Source organism: Limanda limanda, chromosome 18 (genome assembly GCF_963576545.1).
Source record: "Limanda limanda chromosome 18, fLimLim1.1, whole genome shotgun sequence".
Lineage (NCBI taxonomy): Eukaryota > Metazoa > Chordata > Actinopteri > Pleuronectiformes > Pleuronectidae > Limanda > Limanda limanda.
Window position 1 is genome coordinate 12,450,435 of NC_083653.1, and position 17,336 is coordinate 12,467,770.

At 42.3% G+C, this 17,336-nt stretch overlaps 2 protein-coding genes across 2 annotated transcripts in view; one reads left to right on the plus strand and one right to left on the minus strand.

The window, feature by feature from the left end:
- The window catches only part of nbas (NBAS subunit of NRZ tethering complex), a 150,702-nt gene extending 140,584 nt beyond the window's left edge, over positions 1-10,118 (minus strand). Inside the window, exons 1-7 of the mRNA XM_061092083.1 lie at positions 10,025-10,118; positions 9,580-9,631; positions 8,459-8,495; positions 6,222-6,299; positions 5,539-5,586; positions 4,234-4,277; positions 1,036-1,169 (exon numbers count right to left, since the gene is read on the minus strand). Of these exons, the coding sequence (XP_060948066.1) occupies positions 1,036-1,169; positions 4,234-4,277; positions 5,539-5,586; positions 6,222-6,299; positions 8,459-8,495; positions 9,580-9,631; positions 10,025-10,117 (486 nt within the window). The 5' untranslated portion in view covers position 10,118. The remainder of the gene's footprint in view (positions 1-1,035; positions 1,170-4,233; positions 4,278-5,538; positions 5,587-6,221; positions 6,300-8,458; positions 8,496-9,579; positions 9,632-10,024) is intronic.
- Positions 10,119-10,397: 279 nt separating this feature from the next.
- On the plus strand, positions 10,398-17,300 carry ddx1 (DEAD (Asp-Glu-Ala-Asp) box helicase 1). The gene is made up of 26 exons (XM_061091311.1): positions 10,398-10,446; positions 10,567-10,618; positions 10,726-10,789; positions 10,879-10,908; positions 11,290-11,386; positions 11,479-11,526; positions 11,664-11,747; positions 11,859-11,942; positions 12,029-12,105; positions 12,210-12,282; positions 12,399-12,475; positions 12,566-12,680; positions 12,881-13,019; positions 13,207-13,267; positions 13,391-13,489; positions 13,650-13,739; positions 14,072-14,260; positions 14,362-14,413; positions 14,590-14,736; positions 14,981-15,072; positions 15,156-15,228; positions 15,379-15,451; positions 15,590-15,632; positions 15,740-15,835; positions 16,388-16,508; positions 16,792-17,300. The coding sequence occupies exons 1-26, from the start codon at positions 10,431-10,433 to the stop codon at positions 16,920-16,922; spliced, it is 2,223 nt and encodes a 740-aa protein (XP_060947294.1). The 5' UTR covers positions 10,398-10,430; the 3' UTR covers positions 16,923-17,300.
- The last annotated feature ends 36 nt before the right edge of the window (positions 17,301-17,336 follow it).

The following is a 17,336-nucleotide window of genomic DNA, read 5'->3' on the forward strand; positions in this document are numbered from 1 at the left end:
CTTACCAGCGACAAACAAGGGAAACAGAAGAGGGGAATGGAGGGCTGCCGCCGTATCACACACACTGTAGATGCATAACAAAGTAGAGTGGCACTCAAGGAATGAGGATCAGAGAAAACAAAATGTGAGCGCAGCTGGGGAGAAGGACACGTGTCTGCCCTAATGGTACCTGACAGGTCGGAGAGGGGGGGGCGGGAGGAATGACGGATAGAGATGAAGGAATGACATGCTGCAGACGGAGGGCATTAAGGAAGACAGACGTGAAACGGCAGGGCGAGGGGAGCGACGTAAAGGTGCGAGGGGGAGATACATACGAGGGAGAGAAAAAAGACTGAAAGATAGACAGGATCAAGGGAAAACTGGGGGAGCAGCAGGTGTGTGTGAAAAATTTAACAGGGGAGGTGATGAAGAGGGAGAAAAAATAAGAGTGATGGGACACCAGGAGCACAGGAAGGGAGACGAAAAGGAAACAGACAATGAATTAGAAAGCAGGCGTGCCAGACAAAGAGCGCAGAGGGTGGATGACGAGGATATGTTCTCTTCAAACACTGACAGGCAGCTCAGAGAGCCCAGTCAAATCTGTGCTGCAACAGCAGAGCATGGCCCGACGCATCTCTGGAGGAAAGATTCTGAATGTCTGAAAGCTCAGAACTGTGTCACTGAAAAGTTACAAATACACTCACATCTGCTGTAGCGTAGTTTCAATGATTGGATTCACATCCGAAAAATAATGAAATCAACCTACATAGAAACTTTTCTATGACAAATCAAGGAGGATTTACAATCAGCAAAAGTAATGCAGTGCCTGTTCTAAACCAGCCTATTTGGAATAGGCTGTGGTGATGCTGGTTGCAGCTTTATCTCTGAAACTGTAAAAGTGACCTACTATAATTGAGCTGCGGCGAGAAAAGCTTTATAAATTGTTGGTTTCCGTAGGTGATGCCCAATCACATATAATTTTAGTATCAATGCATGCAAAAGAAAAGAAAAAATCAAACACAAAAGAGAAGTATTTCTAGTAACTGTGGTGGTTACCGGCGGGATGACAAACAGCTCGCTGCCGATGAGGTCAAACAGGCGCACGGTGCCAGTGCTGTCCCCGTATGCCAGCAGGGCGCAGTCATGGCTCCATGCCACCCTCCGCCACTGGGGGTTTGGGTCCTTTGGCACTGTGACGAGACAAAAAAAAAAGAAAGAAAGCAGGAGAGTGCATGTTAGCCGAGGATTTCCTGTCCAGCCAGATGACAAAACTCTCTACGAGTAATCCTCAGGTCTTGCGTGGCCTGTGAATGCAGATGGGAGAAGGAGGAGGATAAAGCTAATGCCATACATCAACACTGTGTGTCTAAGCACCTATCCAATTCATCTATGACGGATGGCCTGAGTTATACATCTCAATAACAGTCTCTCAAAAGACGTGCGCACACACACTTACACATGCACGGTCACGATGGGGATATGTGGGGGTAAGAGCGAGGAGTGAGATCATAAATCCAGTATTTATTGAAGTATAGGCTACTGTTTTACCAATCTGCTGGCTCAGCAGTGCTGTGAGTGTAACCATATCGCTGTGATAAAGCACGTCCCTGCCTGCTGGCACTTTCTCAAGGCTTCGCTGTCACACTCTTCTCTGACAGAGGAGCCAGAGCTCGCTGGCAGGTCTCTGATCCAGAGTCTGTTCTGAATACCTGATTATATGACACTTGAAATGGTGTTGGGATAATAGGGGAGAGAATAATAAATTACAACTAGATACAAACTTTAATGTGGAATTCTTTTTTTGCATGTTGGTAAAATAGTGTAAATCATAATATGCCGCCACGGTTGCTGTTATCTGATAAGCAATAAAGTTATAAAAGGGAAGTTATGTTCTTTTTTTATATCACATAACAGCGTTATTGGCATTTATTGTATTGGATTTCTTGGCTGCGGAATGCTGCTGCAACCCCTGGTGGGCAATACGGCAAACGAATGGAGGCGTCGGATATTGTATGACTAGAATTTTAAATGAAGAACAAAAGGAAAGAAGTGGGAGGCGAGACAGCCAGAGAGGTGGAGAGTGAGAGAGGAAAAAATGAGAGTGTTTGAAACAATGAATCCTGCACCCACTGAGAGAAATAATAGCACCCCAAGTTTTAAGGCCGAAGTATCCGAGGGCGCTTCGGGAAGTAGACGATTTACCACACCTCCGAGACTCTGTGCTGACGCGGAGCAGACGAGAACATGCAGCCATTATGAGAGCCATAGGTATCAAGCTTTTCCCCTGTTCTCCTCTTGTTCCTTTGCTCCGACCTGTTCTCTGTTTCGCTCTCACACTGCCTCCCTTGTTATCTCGCCCTCCCATTAGGAATTGTATACAGTATGTTGTTCTGCAGCTAAGAGGCCTCCATTTCCACATAGATGGCTTTTTTGGGGTAGCTGGAAAATTGGATTGCTACTGTCCTGTTCTGTTTTTTTGTTTTTTTTTTTCCCCTGCTTGCTGCTGCTAGCGATGGTGGGGGCGGATGTTACACCAGACGGCCGACAAATAAATGCCTGCTATCTAAAGCCTTGCAGATGCATTTATCTGAGCTCAAACACTTATGAATTATTTACGGGGGCGGGGGACAACTCTACTGCAACAGGAGCAGACAGGGAGCGAGGCGGGAGGAAGACAAAGAGACAGAGAGTGATACGCAGGCACACTCACACAAAAAAGGAGGATGCGTTCACACGAGAGCAGGCACATGCACGATCCGCCATTAAAAGCGAATACCATTAGGATCACCACAAAATACATTACGACAAATCTCCATGAAATGCAATGAATTAAAAGTAGCATTAAAAAAAGAGAGAGGGATAGATTAAATGGAAAGAAAAAGAGGAGGAAAGCTGAGGTTTACACAGGCCCAGGGGCTATGGTTATCCATTCCACACTATGAACCATTAGAACAACGACCATAATGACGGCTAGCCAGAGCAGAACAAATATAGTGAGAGACAAGAGATAGAGAAAAATGGCCGGAAAAGAGGATTAAATCAGGAATAGGAATTGTGAAACAAAGAGGAGACAGAAGGAGATGAGGAGTTTCATTCTGAGCTTTTTACTAAGCACTTGCTTTGTATTTCTGATGTGCATTCGGGTATTGTGTAGAAAATGTTGATAGAAAAGACATTCAAAAAGAAAACTGGTGTTTTGTGTCGCTGCTGATTAAAGTTTTCAGGACTTGCAGACTTATTGTGATAATAACTTCTTTCAAATGATCATATAGTGTCCTACTCCCCATAGATAACTTTATGACATTTTGACAACATCTATGGGGCTGAATAATGGTACTGGGAAATATATTTCTATTTATAGTTATCATTGTGATAATATTTTCAGGTTTATCAATCAGCTCTAACTCTCTATATATTGTTCTGTACAGTTCATGCACGATCACATGCACAGTGAACAGTATAAGGACGTACTCATAGCTCATGGTGATGTGACCACATAACACTGATTCTAGCTTCGCTGCAATAGCTTCCTGTTTGTTTTTGCACTGAGGACTTTTAAGGCTTAACATAATCAAGCTGCTATGTACATGGAGGATTTACCAACTCCCTATGACCCAGGGGCGCCATCTTAGATCAGCTGATAGTGGACGTCTGGTAGTTCCCTGAGCCTGATCGGTAACTTGAGGCTATCGCGCTTTTGCAGTACAAGCCCCCAGACTCTGGAAGGACTTACGAGCTGAGATCAGAAATGCTCCATCTGTTATTGCTTTTAAATCCATTCTTAAACCATTGTTTTGTTTATTTTACTGTCGTTTAATCCTCTTGTGAAGCACTTAGTTAGGAAATGTGCTATACAAACAAAGTTACGATTACTAAGGTGTAGCGTCTAACCCCAAGAGAAAAAACTAAGCGTGCCCGACCCAAACCTGACAGTTATTCTGTTTTTGTGTCCAAACCCAACCCAAGCCTAATGACTTCCCCGAACACAGGCTCCTGCAGCATGTAGATGGACCAGCCCTTATGACCCAACCTGACCCCAACCTGAATATCATTTCAAAATTGTTGTCAAACCCCCGCCCCTCTTCAGGTCAGGTATCCACACACTTAAAAGTACCACACACATTGCCGCACAATAACATCACATTAATTGTACCCAACAAATGTGTTGTTGAGTGAGCTGAGCTGTCTAAAAAGTTTTAACAGTTAACTACAGTATTTGATTGATAGAACAAGTAGAGGGGGGGGGGGTCTTACCCTGGCACTTCCCGATGACTGAACCAAAGTCATCTCTCACAGACCTGAGGAGCAAACACACATGCACAAAGTGAAAGAGCAGTTTCATTACACAGGACAACCAGGATACACACACACCCGAGGGTGCAACAACACACACACACACACACACACACACACACACACACACACACACACACACACACACACACACACACACACACACACACACACACACACACACACACACACACACACACACACACACACACACACACACACACACACGTGTAGCCTCATACGCCCTGGTGCACGGTAGGTTATAACAGCCACTGATAGCCTGCCAACTCAAGTAGCTCAATGGATCAAGCAGACAGGGCCTTCGGAGTAGCCAGCGTTTGGACAGACTCTTAACAGAGCTCAGTGGATAAGGCCTTGAGCTGACATCACACTCACTCACACCCACTAATGCCATGAAACAAGGCCATAAAACACTGTGATTAAACAGCAGCACTGTGAACAAAGGACACTAGAGAAAAGCTAAACATCGTGGCGGAGTGATAGAAGCGTAAATGGGGAGACTTTAATGCTTTCAATTACAACAGGTCAACACTAACATCGATCTGATACAAAAACAATAGAGTGTGTAGGAAAATAACTTGTGATTATAGGGCCACGAGGAAAATTATCTTTTGAATCAAGGCTTCACAAAGTCAAGTTTGTTGCTTATAAGCCTCTGCAGAGCGAGACATACAGCAGCTGACAGGGAGAGAAGTGAATGTTTTTATACATTTGAACAAAAACATATTTTCACTTGGGTTATTGAGGGTACATTTAAAATTAATAAAGAAAAAGGCTCTGAATACTGTCTGAAGCCACTGTATTCTTCCACTAGGTTCATTTCTATTGATTTTCATTTCAATTTGGCTCCATTTAAACCAATATATTGTGTCAATAGAGCAAACTGCTGAGTGGGAGTGTTTGCTCTGTGTAAGAGGGAAATTGGATATGTGTCGGAAAATAATTACAACCACTAAAAATGAGCACAAACATACTTGTGTGCTTTAGACTCTTTCTCTCACACACACGCGCACAAATAATGAAAACATTCTGGGAGCACTGGTATTTCTAAATTGTTAGCATTAGTTTCATGTTGCCTGAAGACCAAAGGGAGGCAAAATGTTTCAGCACAAGCAGAGACTTAAGCACTTTTTGATAAGAAACATGAGGTGCGATAAATCACTGCATTAATTACATGGTTCTCTCTATGACTTTCAGGTACAGATTGAGGGACTCAAACGGCGGGATGGGGGTTTCAGTAATTACCTAATCTCCACACACTGGTCCTGAACCACTGCCAAGAGTTTTCCATTACTGTGGAGAAAACAAGAGAGGGGTCAGGAACGAACAAGAGAAACGAAGAAATGAGAGAGAACACAAAGAGAGCGGGAGGTGAGAGGAGTAAATGGGGAAAAATAAGCGAACAATAAATAGAAATTCTCAGCGGGAGCTGAAATAAAGACCGTCCAAGGTGATTAGGGAAGATAACTCACGGTTATCAGTGGCAATGCACAACAGAAGTGTTGTATAGCCGAGTTTGAATGGGGGAGACTCAAAGTAGTTGGGTGGAGAGCAGGAGTGGTAATAATTGGGAGCATTAAAGAGAGCAAAGAGAGGGAATGAAATGAGAGAGTAAGATATAAGGGCAGACAGACCAAATTGGAAGGATCAAGCACTTCAAACTAATGGACATGTGCAGTGTCAATGGACCATGCTTAACACGGTGCTACATGGTTGAATCTATAGCCAATTAAATCCCACCTTTCTACTTGGTTTGTCTGTTCAAATGAGAACAATTAAAGTTGAGGTGGGGGACGCAGGGGGATCGAGGAAACTGGGAGAGGGGGGAAGTTTAGTGGATGTCAGCAACAGAGGAGCCCGCAATCAAGTATTGATCGCAAAGAGAGAATGTGTGTGTGTGTGTGTGTGTGTGTGTTTGTGTGTTGCACCTTGCAAGCACCAGCTGCCAGTTGATCTGCTTGTTTGCCAGACGGACAAGACCGAGTGGCAGAGAGGAGCTGGAGGGGCTGTGATTCATTGGATCAAACAAACAGTGGAGTCAGAAAAAATGTACACATTAACAACTGATGCTCTTTTTTACTGATAGTCTTATCCTAGTAATAAGTAGTATTCCTTTAAAATAACACTTAAAGTTCCCCTTAAGATACCTCGTATAGATGAGACAGTGTATCTGAATCCTACATATAAAGAAGGGCCGTGCCGTACAGATCGTGATCAGTCTCTGTCCATCATGACATTTTTATAGCATCAAATAACGATCTGGATTAGATCTGATTAAACACACACGCACGAACACACACGCACACGCACACACACACGCACACCCACACGCACACACGCACGCACACACGTACACACACAGCTTGCCCAGCAACGCTAGCATTCCAGCTGGGTAAGAAAACTTCAACATTTTATTAAATATCTAAAATTCTTTATGAAGTTCCTCCTTCGCAGATACTTTGCAGCTTTGGGAATTCTTCTGAATAAAACATGTCCCCAGAATCAGGATTTTCACTTTCTTATTTTGGGGGGGAGATTTTATATTTTAATATCGCTTAGTCTCAGTAATTCCTTCAGAAGTAATCATCATCAATTTCATACGTCCATCACATTCACGTAATCTTGGCTGTAGCACATATGCAATGTCTGCTACATACGGTCTTTCAGGGTTTTTTAGGCTTTGTCGTTCTCCAATACGTTTGAATTTTTGAAACAAGGTTATTCTCATTCGCTCTTTGAAGACACAGACATTTTAAGTTACAGTGTGTTTCGATTTCATTACCGTTTGTGTATGATTTAACTTGTTAATATTAGACTAAAGTTCATCATGGTGAATCATGATTCTGTAGAATAGTAACCAAGACGACTGCTGTTTGACAGAAACATACTGTATAGTATCAGTAAAACAAAATTGCTCGATACTTCTCCCACTTCAACAAAAATGTCACAGCATGACTGAAGACAACTGTTGTCAGCTATATCAAATAAAACCCCTGATTCTAATCCAGCGAAAGGGAAGAGCTGAGAAACAAGCATGGCTAGAGGAGTCTTTAAATATTTAGCAAGGTTATTGATGGTACAAGCTTACCACCTGCTGAGAGGATAAGCAGGCCTTGATGCAGGAGAGCATTACACAGTCCACTGCAGGCCTCTAACACGTTACATCAGATAGTGAGAGCACGGTGAACAAGGTCAGTGTTTTCAGGTTCAAACTGATATGAATGATTTTTAAAAACCTGAAGCTGTAAACATATCAAATAGAAGATTGCTTCGGTGAAAGTTTAGTGCAGTAGATTTGATGTAGTAGAGATCAGCTAATGCATGTCAGAATGTATTCGTTTATTTAGAATGAGCTCTCATCAGAAGGAGGTCTTGTTCCACAAAGTCTGCCATGTTTCTACAGTAGCCCAGAAAGGACAAAACCAAACACTGGCACATCATGTACCTTCACCGCTAGATTTCAATGAATCTCAGTCACTGAACCTTTAAATTCTGTTATGCTATAAATCAAAGACTCCAACTTCTTAGCTTAACTTTGATTATTGAGTGTTTTCATATGATGTTATGTTGAAGAAATTTTATATATTGACTTCACATATATATAGAAAGTGTTTTAAACTTTATTACTATTCCAAATACCAATTCTAATGAGTTGGTATCACCTCCTAAATGCAAAAATGAATTGAAAATGAGACGATTCATCTCAATGGGATTATCCCTCTAATTAATTTCCAAATGCCAGGCAGGTAACTACACAGCAAATAAGTCACACAAGTAAACAATTAAATGTGACCCAAAGCAATATTAAAGAATTAGGGCAAAAACACACCAATTTTAAAGTTTTAATCCAAAGAATTTTGAATTCTATTACTATTTCATTCATTTTTGTATAGCAGCTCGTCTTGGAACTTAGATCTTCTTGCGCAAACACTCCTGGATACATAGAAAAGCTAAATTGTGTATAAACCCAGTAACAAACATATTAAAGTAATGGTTATGTTTTCGTGCTGCATTTGGAATATAGTCAAATATATTGAGCCACATACATAAAAGCATACAATATCTCATACCACAGCCTCTTATGATATGTTACTCCTATACTGGCCAAAATAAAAGCACGTATGTCTGTCAGCCTCTGGTGTTAGAATAATGATGGGGAGCTCACCTGTACCATAAGTAGTGCAGAATTAAGCGGAATGGCCCTGTAAGAAATGAATCACAGTTAGTATGCAGAATGATGACGTATTGTTCTAAGTCAAGTCACATTCTAGAGTAAGAGGGGCTAATATAAAGTGAAACTTCTGGGGGATTCAGTGTCTTGCTGAAGGACAAGCAAGATGTGAAAATGTCTCTCTTTACCCAGACCTAACAACCACTCATCAACAGCTCAGGCTGTCTACAATATAATTCAGGAGGACAAATATATGTTTTCTTGAATTTTCAGACACTCTGCGCTTGCATACCTAACATGTCATGTAATTGCAGGTTGTCATATCCTGCAGACTGAGCTGTCTAAAAGTGGATCCTTTCTTTACCCTGTGATTCCTGCACACGTGAGTGTAAACAAGAAGTAGTGTTAACCAATGCGGGTCGGTGGTTTGATCCCCAGCTCGTCCAGTCCCAACTGAAACCCTATTTGCTACTTGCGACTATTACACAGTGTATGAAAGTGTGTATAACGGAAAAAGGGCTCGATATAGCAGCACTGCCATTGGCACAGAGAACTCAACACATGTGCAAATAGAAAAAACTGTGCAAATTAGGAAAAGTACTCTGAAGTACTTCAATTTGACCACACCTGTGTGCAAAAAAGTTAGTGAAGTCTGCTACTGGTCAGTGGTGATGGAACGTGACAAAGCATTGAACAACAGCCGAGTTCATCACTTTTCTGGGTCCTCTGGAAACATTTCCGTTGTTGTTTTTCGCTATTTTTGTCGCGTTTCTGTATTTGCATGTGTTGTGACTTTTTACAGTGATGAAGTTATTTTCTTAATTTGTACGTGTTTTTTTTCTACATGTGTTTTCTTTATTTGCAGTGCGTTGAGCTGTAGGAACTAGATGAATATGTGCGTGGAATAATCAACTGGAAACTCTCTCTATAAATACATTTACTATTCCTGCCTGTTGCCAGCCCTGCACTTTAAGCAGGTGACAAAAATCCAAGCAAGCTACACATAGACACCTTCACATTGTGGCTTTAATGGTTTGCTGAAGGTAGGTGTGATCCCAACAGCCTGGAAACAGCCCTGGCCCCGGTCAGGTGCTGGGAGCAGACAGAGAACTTACCTGTCACAGCTTTAGCAACGAGGGACGTGTTGGGCTCCTTGTTGCCTCGCACCTGCGTGTGTTGGAAAGTCACAGGTTAATTCATCACTCATGTACTCGTTCTCCAGACAAATACAGTTACAGTGACGTCACGTGGATTTTAAATAAAGGCTCCATGGATCTACACGTCCTTGTGTGTACGTTCCTGTCGGAGAGACATGTGGAAGCTGTCCTGTAAAAACCACACAGTGAAAGACGTGCGTGTCTCCAGAAAACACCAGGGCTTCACCACAACCAGACACGAGATGAGAACGTGAGGATTTGATTGTGTAGAAAAGTTGCGGTGCTACGTGGCTTTGCGCGGCTGATGCTGGTCAACTTTCCGTGGCCATTTTTCACAAATAAACCATCAACACAAGACTCACACGGCGGGTTAGAAACGGAGGAGAAGTAAAGTGGGACTCACCTGAGTGTCCGTCTCCGGCGGCCATTCAGTAATAACCAGCAGGTCGTATAAAATGTTTTCCTCTTCGCTGTCAATCAGGCTCTGTTCGGCCATGTTTACCTGGTGCAGCTGTCAAAAGTCCACGGTGGTCGGCAGGGGACAAAATACATCAGGGGGACCGCGCTAAAAATACTGTAGTTATTCAATGAAAAACTGATTTGACGTCTTGGCAAAATTTAAGGTGATGTTCATTTACTGCACACGTGACCGCATAATCTTAAGCGTCTCTGGTTCAAAGTCTATTTAGGGACAGATTGCAACCCGGAACCAATGTTCGAGGGGAACCGTCCCTCTTTACAAGCTGCACCGAGCCGCAATCTGTGAACACGTTGCTTCCGGTGGTGGTGTATTCTCAGCAACAGAAGCAATGGCAGCGTTCGGTGGTAAGAAATCTACCTTCAATTCAACAGCATGGCGTCCTGTTCATATTTGACTCAATCGTGACACTACTTAAAATACTCAGGATGTTTATTGAGTCGTTTGATTTTACTTCTTTTAAACAGAAATGGGCGTCATGCCTGAAATCGCGCAGGCTGTGGAGGAGATGGAATGGCTGTAAGTGACGCAGGCTGAACGTGTACAATCAGTGTTGTTATATAATGGTTATATATATGTTCATTTAGCTGTTTGTTATCTGATTTATTGTAATCGCTGGGTTTCAGGCTGCCTACTGACATCCAGGCGGAGTCTATCCCTCTTATCCTCGGTGGAGGAGATGTACTCATGGTCAGGTTTAACTCTTTTAGCTCCTTGTTTCAGACACATGACTTTCCACAGTGCAACTCTTACATCGTATTCTCCTTTCTTCCTTTCAGGCTGCAGAAACCGGCAGCGGTAAAACAGGGGTAGGTACATCAAAGCCACGCCAATCTAGAATACAACTTAACCTGTGCAGTTTGCATTCAATAATAATCATAACTTTTTTGTAAAGCACTTATTTAAATAAGGTTACAAAGTGCTTCACAAAAATCCATGGCAAAAAGATAAAGTAACTAAAATGAAAGGTTTCAAATTCAGCTCAATTTTCTGGGCCAAATCACAACAGTTTAAAGAGAAACCCAACAGTTCCCACAATGAGAGACCAGGAACAGCTGTGTAGCTATCCCATTTGAGCTCTCTCAGACTTGTTGTTATTAAGAAAATATGGTTTAATTGTTAGTGAATTAAAATTTAATCATCTGATCAAGTGGCATAAAAAGCTGAAGTGTCACACTTGTCCCCTTCAGGCCTTCAGCATCCCAGTGATCCAGATTGTGTACGAGACCCTGAAGGACGAGCAGGAGGGCAAGAGGGGCCGAGCCTCCGTCAAGTCCGGAGGAGCAAGTGAGATCACCTGCCATATCAGTGACTTGTTTGTTTACAGTCTGTGGTGGGTGGAGCAGCTGAAATGTGCTCTTTTTTGTGTTTTTTTTCAGTTTTCAACAACTGGCAGATGAATCCTTATGACCGCAGTACAGCCTTCGGTAAGAGCAGAAAATCAAACCGGTGGTTTTGTAGTCGAGCAGGACAGTCCAACGTGTTACAAGTCCAATTGCATGTAGTCCAGCTTTGTTCTTGTGTCGCCACTCCTCAATGTCACCTTGTGTTTTTACTCTTAAAGCAATCGGTGCAGATGGACTGTGCTGCCAGAGCAGGGAGTTTAAAGAGTGGCACGGCTGCCGCTCTACAAAAGGTGTCACCAAAGGTATGTAGTGCACTTTAGAATTAGATGCATTTCACACAAAAAAACTATGGAAAGATCATAGCTTCCTTTTGTTAAAGTGAACTATCCTTGTTTGTTTGTTTTGTTGTCCAGGGAAGTACTATTATGAGGTGGCCTGTCACGATCAAGGTCTGTGCCGGATCGGCTGGTCCACCAGTCAGGCAGCACTGGACCTGGGTAAACTCTTCTACTCTACTGCTGTGAAGTGTGTCAGCTAAAATAATGTTTTTCAATTGAACACTAATTAAATTCTTTCTTTACAGGAACTGATAAATATGGCTTTGGTTTTGGAGGAACTGGAAAGAAGTCCAACAACAAGCAGTTTGACAGCTACGGAGAGGTAACAGTGGATGGATGATCATGGTGTTTAGATCCATGTGCAAAAGTGAGGATAATTTAGATCTTAAAAACAAATTGTCTCTTTGTTATCTTGCGCCTTTGCAGGAGTTTACCATGCATGATACTATTGGATGCTACCTGGATCTAGACAACAGTCAAATGTCCTTCTCCAAAAATGGTGGGTTCTCAGAGGTTCTTATTTTCTCTTTTTTTTATTTAAGTAGACATCTGTAGTTGATAGTAAATAAAAAGGCTTATAGTTCTTTTCCCTTTCTCTCTGGTTTCCTTTGGCAGGTAACGACCTCGGTGTGGCTTTTGAGATCCCTCAGAATCTGAAGAGTCAGAGCTTCTTTGCCTCCTGTGTGCTTAAGGTAACACAACAGAACCATTCAAATTTAATGTTGGAAAAAATAACGACTGTGTTAAACACTATAAAAATGTCGTCTGTTATTTTGTGCCAGAATGCAGAGCTGAGGTTCAACTTTGGAGGAGAGAGCTTTAAAAACGCCCCAAAAAGTGGGTTTGTTGCCCTGGATCAGGCACCAGAGGGTCACAGCGTCAAATCCTCTCAGGCAGGTCTGTGGACAAGACACACATACACAAATATTACCATTAAAAATATCACTGACCGTTTGAAAACCCTTCACAACAAAATCCCACTTTCCGTTCACATTTTTAAACCATGCACAAAATCTTCTTTGAGAAGTATCACCACCAAAATGACGACACTGATCAATTCCTTTTATTGAGTATCTGTCCCTTTTCTTCCCGTGCAGGCAGTGCTAAAGTCAGTCAGGTGAAAGCATCCTCCAATGCGCCCAAAGCCCTGATCATCGAGCCGTCCAAAGAACTAGCAGAGCAAACTCTCAACGTCGTCAAAAACTTTCAGAAATATGTGGAAAACCCCAAACTCAGGTAGGTTATACAGAGCTGCCCAGGACACTGGTAGACACGAACCTGATTCCTTTTGTGTTCCACTGTGTTGTGCTGTTTCATCGTGTACTACATTTGTCTGCATTTATAGATACATTTGTAATACCAATTTGATACCAGCAGATGGAGTCAGTGCTCAGTGTTTAATTTAATCCATCTGTCTCTGCAGGGAACTGCTGGTGATAGGTGGTGTGCCTGCCAAGGATCAGCTGGCTGCTCTGGAACAGGGGGTATGTGAGATCTCACGTCTCCAAACTCTTCTTATTAAAACATGTTTTTCTCCGTCACTCCTCATTAATCTTTCCCTGTCTCTGCCTCTCTCTGTGTAATGTCTTCGCCTCGTGGTTCATCAGATCGACATCGTGGTGGGAACACCCGGCCGACTGGACGACCTCATTTCAACTGGGAAACTCGTTCTGTCTCAAGTCCGCTTCCTTGTCCTGGACGAGTGTGTATGTTCAACACATCTGCTGCACTTTAAAGATTTATGTTTCATCAGATGCACAGATTGTCACTGCCGATAATGTTCAAATACAGTGTTAATGGTTAGTGTGTACAGCCTCACTATCCCCGATGCCAATAACCATGCATTTGGATTCTGTGTGTCCTCAGGACGGCCTCCTCTCAGCAGGATATACAGATTTTATCAACAGGATCCATAACCAAATCCCACAGGTCACCTCTGATGGCAAGAGATTGCAGGTAACACTGGATAAGGTTGCATTTGTTACAAAAAATATTTCACTGAAACGGCACAATCTATTTTCCATGTTCTTAAATGGGAGCTGCAGATGGTTTAGATTAATATTTCAACAACTCTGTCTGGCCAGTTAACAAAGTTGCACATTAATCTACATATGTTATTTTAGTAACAATAATCCCAAGAGTGTGTTTAATTTCTAACGTCAAGCTGTAGAATTTAAAGAGCTGGAAAACATTCCAAAAATATTTCCGTGTTTTACAAAATAATGTGTTTAAGGTGATTAAAGCACTTTTCTGTTTTATTGTTTCCACCCCCCCCCCCACCCCCCCAGGTGATAGTGTGCTCCGCCACTCTGCATTCCTTTGACGTGAAGAAGTTGTCCGAGCGCATCATGCACTTCCCCACGTGGGTGGACCTGAAGGGCGAGGACTCCATCCCAGAGACGGTCCATCACGTGGTGGTGCCTGTCAATCCTAAGACCGATCGGCTGTGGGAGCGACTGGCAAAGAACCACATCAGGGTAAGTGCCACAAGCTTGTTTCTGGTTGGCGTGTTTTTTCTGTTTGTGTAAATGAATGTCTTGACACAGCGTTTCCTCTTGACCTGTTTTTCTTTGGTTAGACTGATGAAGTCCATGCCAAAGATAACACCAGAGCAGGAGCCAATTCTGCAGGTAGGAGCAGATCAGCAGCAGATTTTTGACTATTTGATTTTATCACTATAATAAAACTTGTGACATCAAGCTTCTATTAAATGTACTTCACAGGGAATTAAGTTGAGCTAGATATATAAAAACGCTGATGTTCAATTGAGCCTTCAACATCAACAAATGTTATTTGTGTTTTTTAGAAATGTGGTCCGAGGCGATCAAGCTTCTGAAGGGCGAGTACACGGTACGCGCCATCAAAGAGCACAAGATGGACCAGGCCATAATCTTCTGTCGCACCAAGATCGACTGTGACAACATGGAACAGTACTTCATCCAGCAAGGAGGAGGTAGGAGGAAGTAGTGCTATTTAGGCCTTGTTCAGACCTGGTAACAAAGGTCTCAGGTCAATCACTAGTAGATGGTCTGGGACACGTGGTCTGTCCTCTTGTTATCAGATCACAGAGACAGATGTTGACACCAGGTCTGAACAGGAGCTTTATCTATACTTTGTACACACACATGACAATCAAGTAATGTTGACACAATATATATGAGACTTTTTTTCCCCCTTTCACAAATTCTTTTTGTCAGGTCCAGACAGTAAAACCCACCAGCTTTCTTGTGTTTGTCTCCATGGCGATCGCAAGCCCAACGAGCGGAAAACTAACTTGGAGCGTTTCAAGGTGAGAGAAGAAAAACACGCCGGCACTCTTTGACAAAGTTTAACCAGCTTTCCTGTTTTTTATGTTATCTTTGTATCTTTCAGAAAAAAGAGGTGAGACTTCTGGTCTGCACAGATGTAGCCGCCAGAGGAATTGACATCCACGGAGTTCCTTACGGTAAGAGAAATGCTTCAGACTTTCTCAATAAGAGTTAACACCTTTTTTTTCCCCTACATTTCCAAATGCTTATTTATCTTTTGATTTCTTGGCAAATGCAAGCCCTCTCTCTGCCACTTGTTCTCATAACATTCATCTTTTCTTCTCCAGTGATTAACGTCACGCTGCCAGATGAGAAGCAGAACTATGTCCATCGTATTGGAAGAGTTGGAAGAGCTGAGAGGTAGATTTTGTGAATGAGTTGCACTTATTATTTTTACTATTGTCTTATTGTGCGGTCTGTGTTTGTAGAATCACATGAAAATGATCAGATTCATCATCACCTGAAATCTTAATATGTTCATTTCCCATTCACCCACAGAATGGGACTGGCCATCTCCTTAGTTGCTATGGAAAAAGAGAAGGTAGGTAGAATGATAGATGTACAGACTCTTAATTTAAACTAAATCTAGTTTTTTTTAAATGCTTGTCAGTTGACTTGAGTTGTCAGTACATCTCTCCATGTGTGCAGGTGTGGTACCACGTTTGCACGAACCGGGGCCGGGGCTGCTACAACACCCGACTGAAGGAGGATGGCGGTTGCACCATCTGGTACCAGGAGAAAGAGGTATAGAAAGATGGAGGCAGAAACATAATCAAGCTGAGGCAGCGAGTTAAATATTGTGTTTAGACGTACGGCTCCATCTGAGCTCTAGCACAGGGCTGTCTGAGTGATTTAATAGGCAGCCGCGGAATTTGTCATCCTGGCTGAAACGGCACTCGGGGGTTTGAAGTGTAAATCGTGTGTTTGATGTAATACATTCATGGTGAAACTCTCACGTTTTACACACGTTGAATATGCAGAGGAATAAACAACTTGGCAAGACGATAAGAACTGACGCCGCTGTTGATGTGATGTAAACAAACACATGTGATTCTGCCACAGAATTTAAACTTCCTGTCCTGCCTCCTGCGAGCTCTGCCCAGACCTTTTCCTGTTGTTGTAAACACCTCTGACCCTGCAAGCGTTCTGCTGCAGTCTTTATAAATTCCTGGGAAAGTCTGAACTGGACAATTTCTGAAGTTCATGTCTGAAAGCGGCTTACATGACGTCACAACCCGCCCATCCTGCTCTCTTAATCCTCGTTGAGACATTTCCCCTTGTTCTCCCTGATCACAGCTCCTGTCAGACATTGAGGAGCACTTGAAGTGCACCATCACCCAGTGTGAGCCGGACATTAAAGTACCTTTGGATGAGTTCGATGGAAAGGTCTCGTATGGTCAGCGCAGGAAATTGACAGGTATGAGCAGCAACAACTCTAACATGACTCAACTGCAAGAATTGCAACTGAATATCGATTGTAATGAGCTGTATAGACCGACATTATATTTCCTGATCACAATGTCTATTTAGTTTTTAAATTAATTTGTTTTTTTAACCCATGTAAAATGGCATTGTAAAACGCTCTGTATACTATAATATTAATAATAATAATAATAATAATAATAATAATAATAATAATAATAATAGTAATATTAATTGTTGTTGTTGAGCTTGACCATCAACCTGTTGCTCCTCTGTAGGTGGAAGCTACAAGGGTCATGTGGAAGCGCTCGCTCCAACTGTCCAGGAACTGGCTAACCTGGAGAGAGAAGCCCAATCTTCCTTCCTGCAAATGGGATACATGCCAAACCAGCTTTTCAAATCCTTCTGAATCCTTCTGTCCACTCAGACATAAAAACACAAACATAACTTATAAATAACTTGCATCAAATGTATATTTATAGGTTTCATGATGCCAACATTACAGTGGGTGTCAAAGCCTTTCTGAACTCAGCGTCCATAGAAGAATCAAGACTCCTGACGCCTCTTTTATTTCTCCTCCCAACATAGATTTAATGTTTGCACTCTGTCTCAAAGGCCTTTCATTAACTGGAAACCTAATTTGCTATATTTTATGGGGGTTTTTTCCGATTGATTCAACTGAGTGAAATATTTAAGTTCCCCCTTGGAGTGATTGACTTCAGATTCATTGCATTTAAGTGGCTCGATTGATTTCTGTTCTGAAATAAACTCTGGTGGCTCCGTTAAATTCATTTTTTCCTCTTTCTTCTAATAATATTTATTT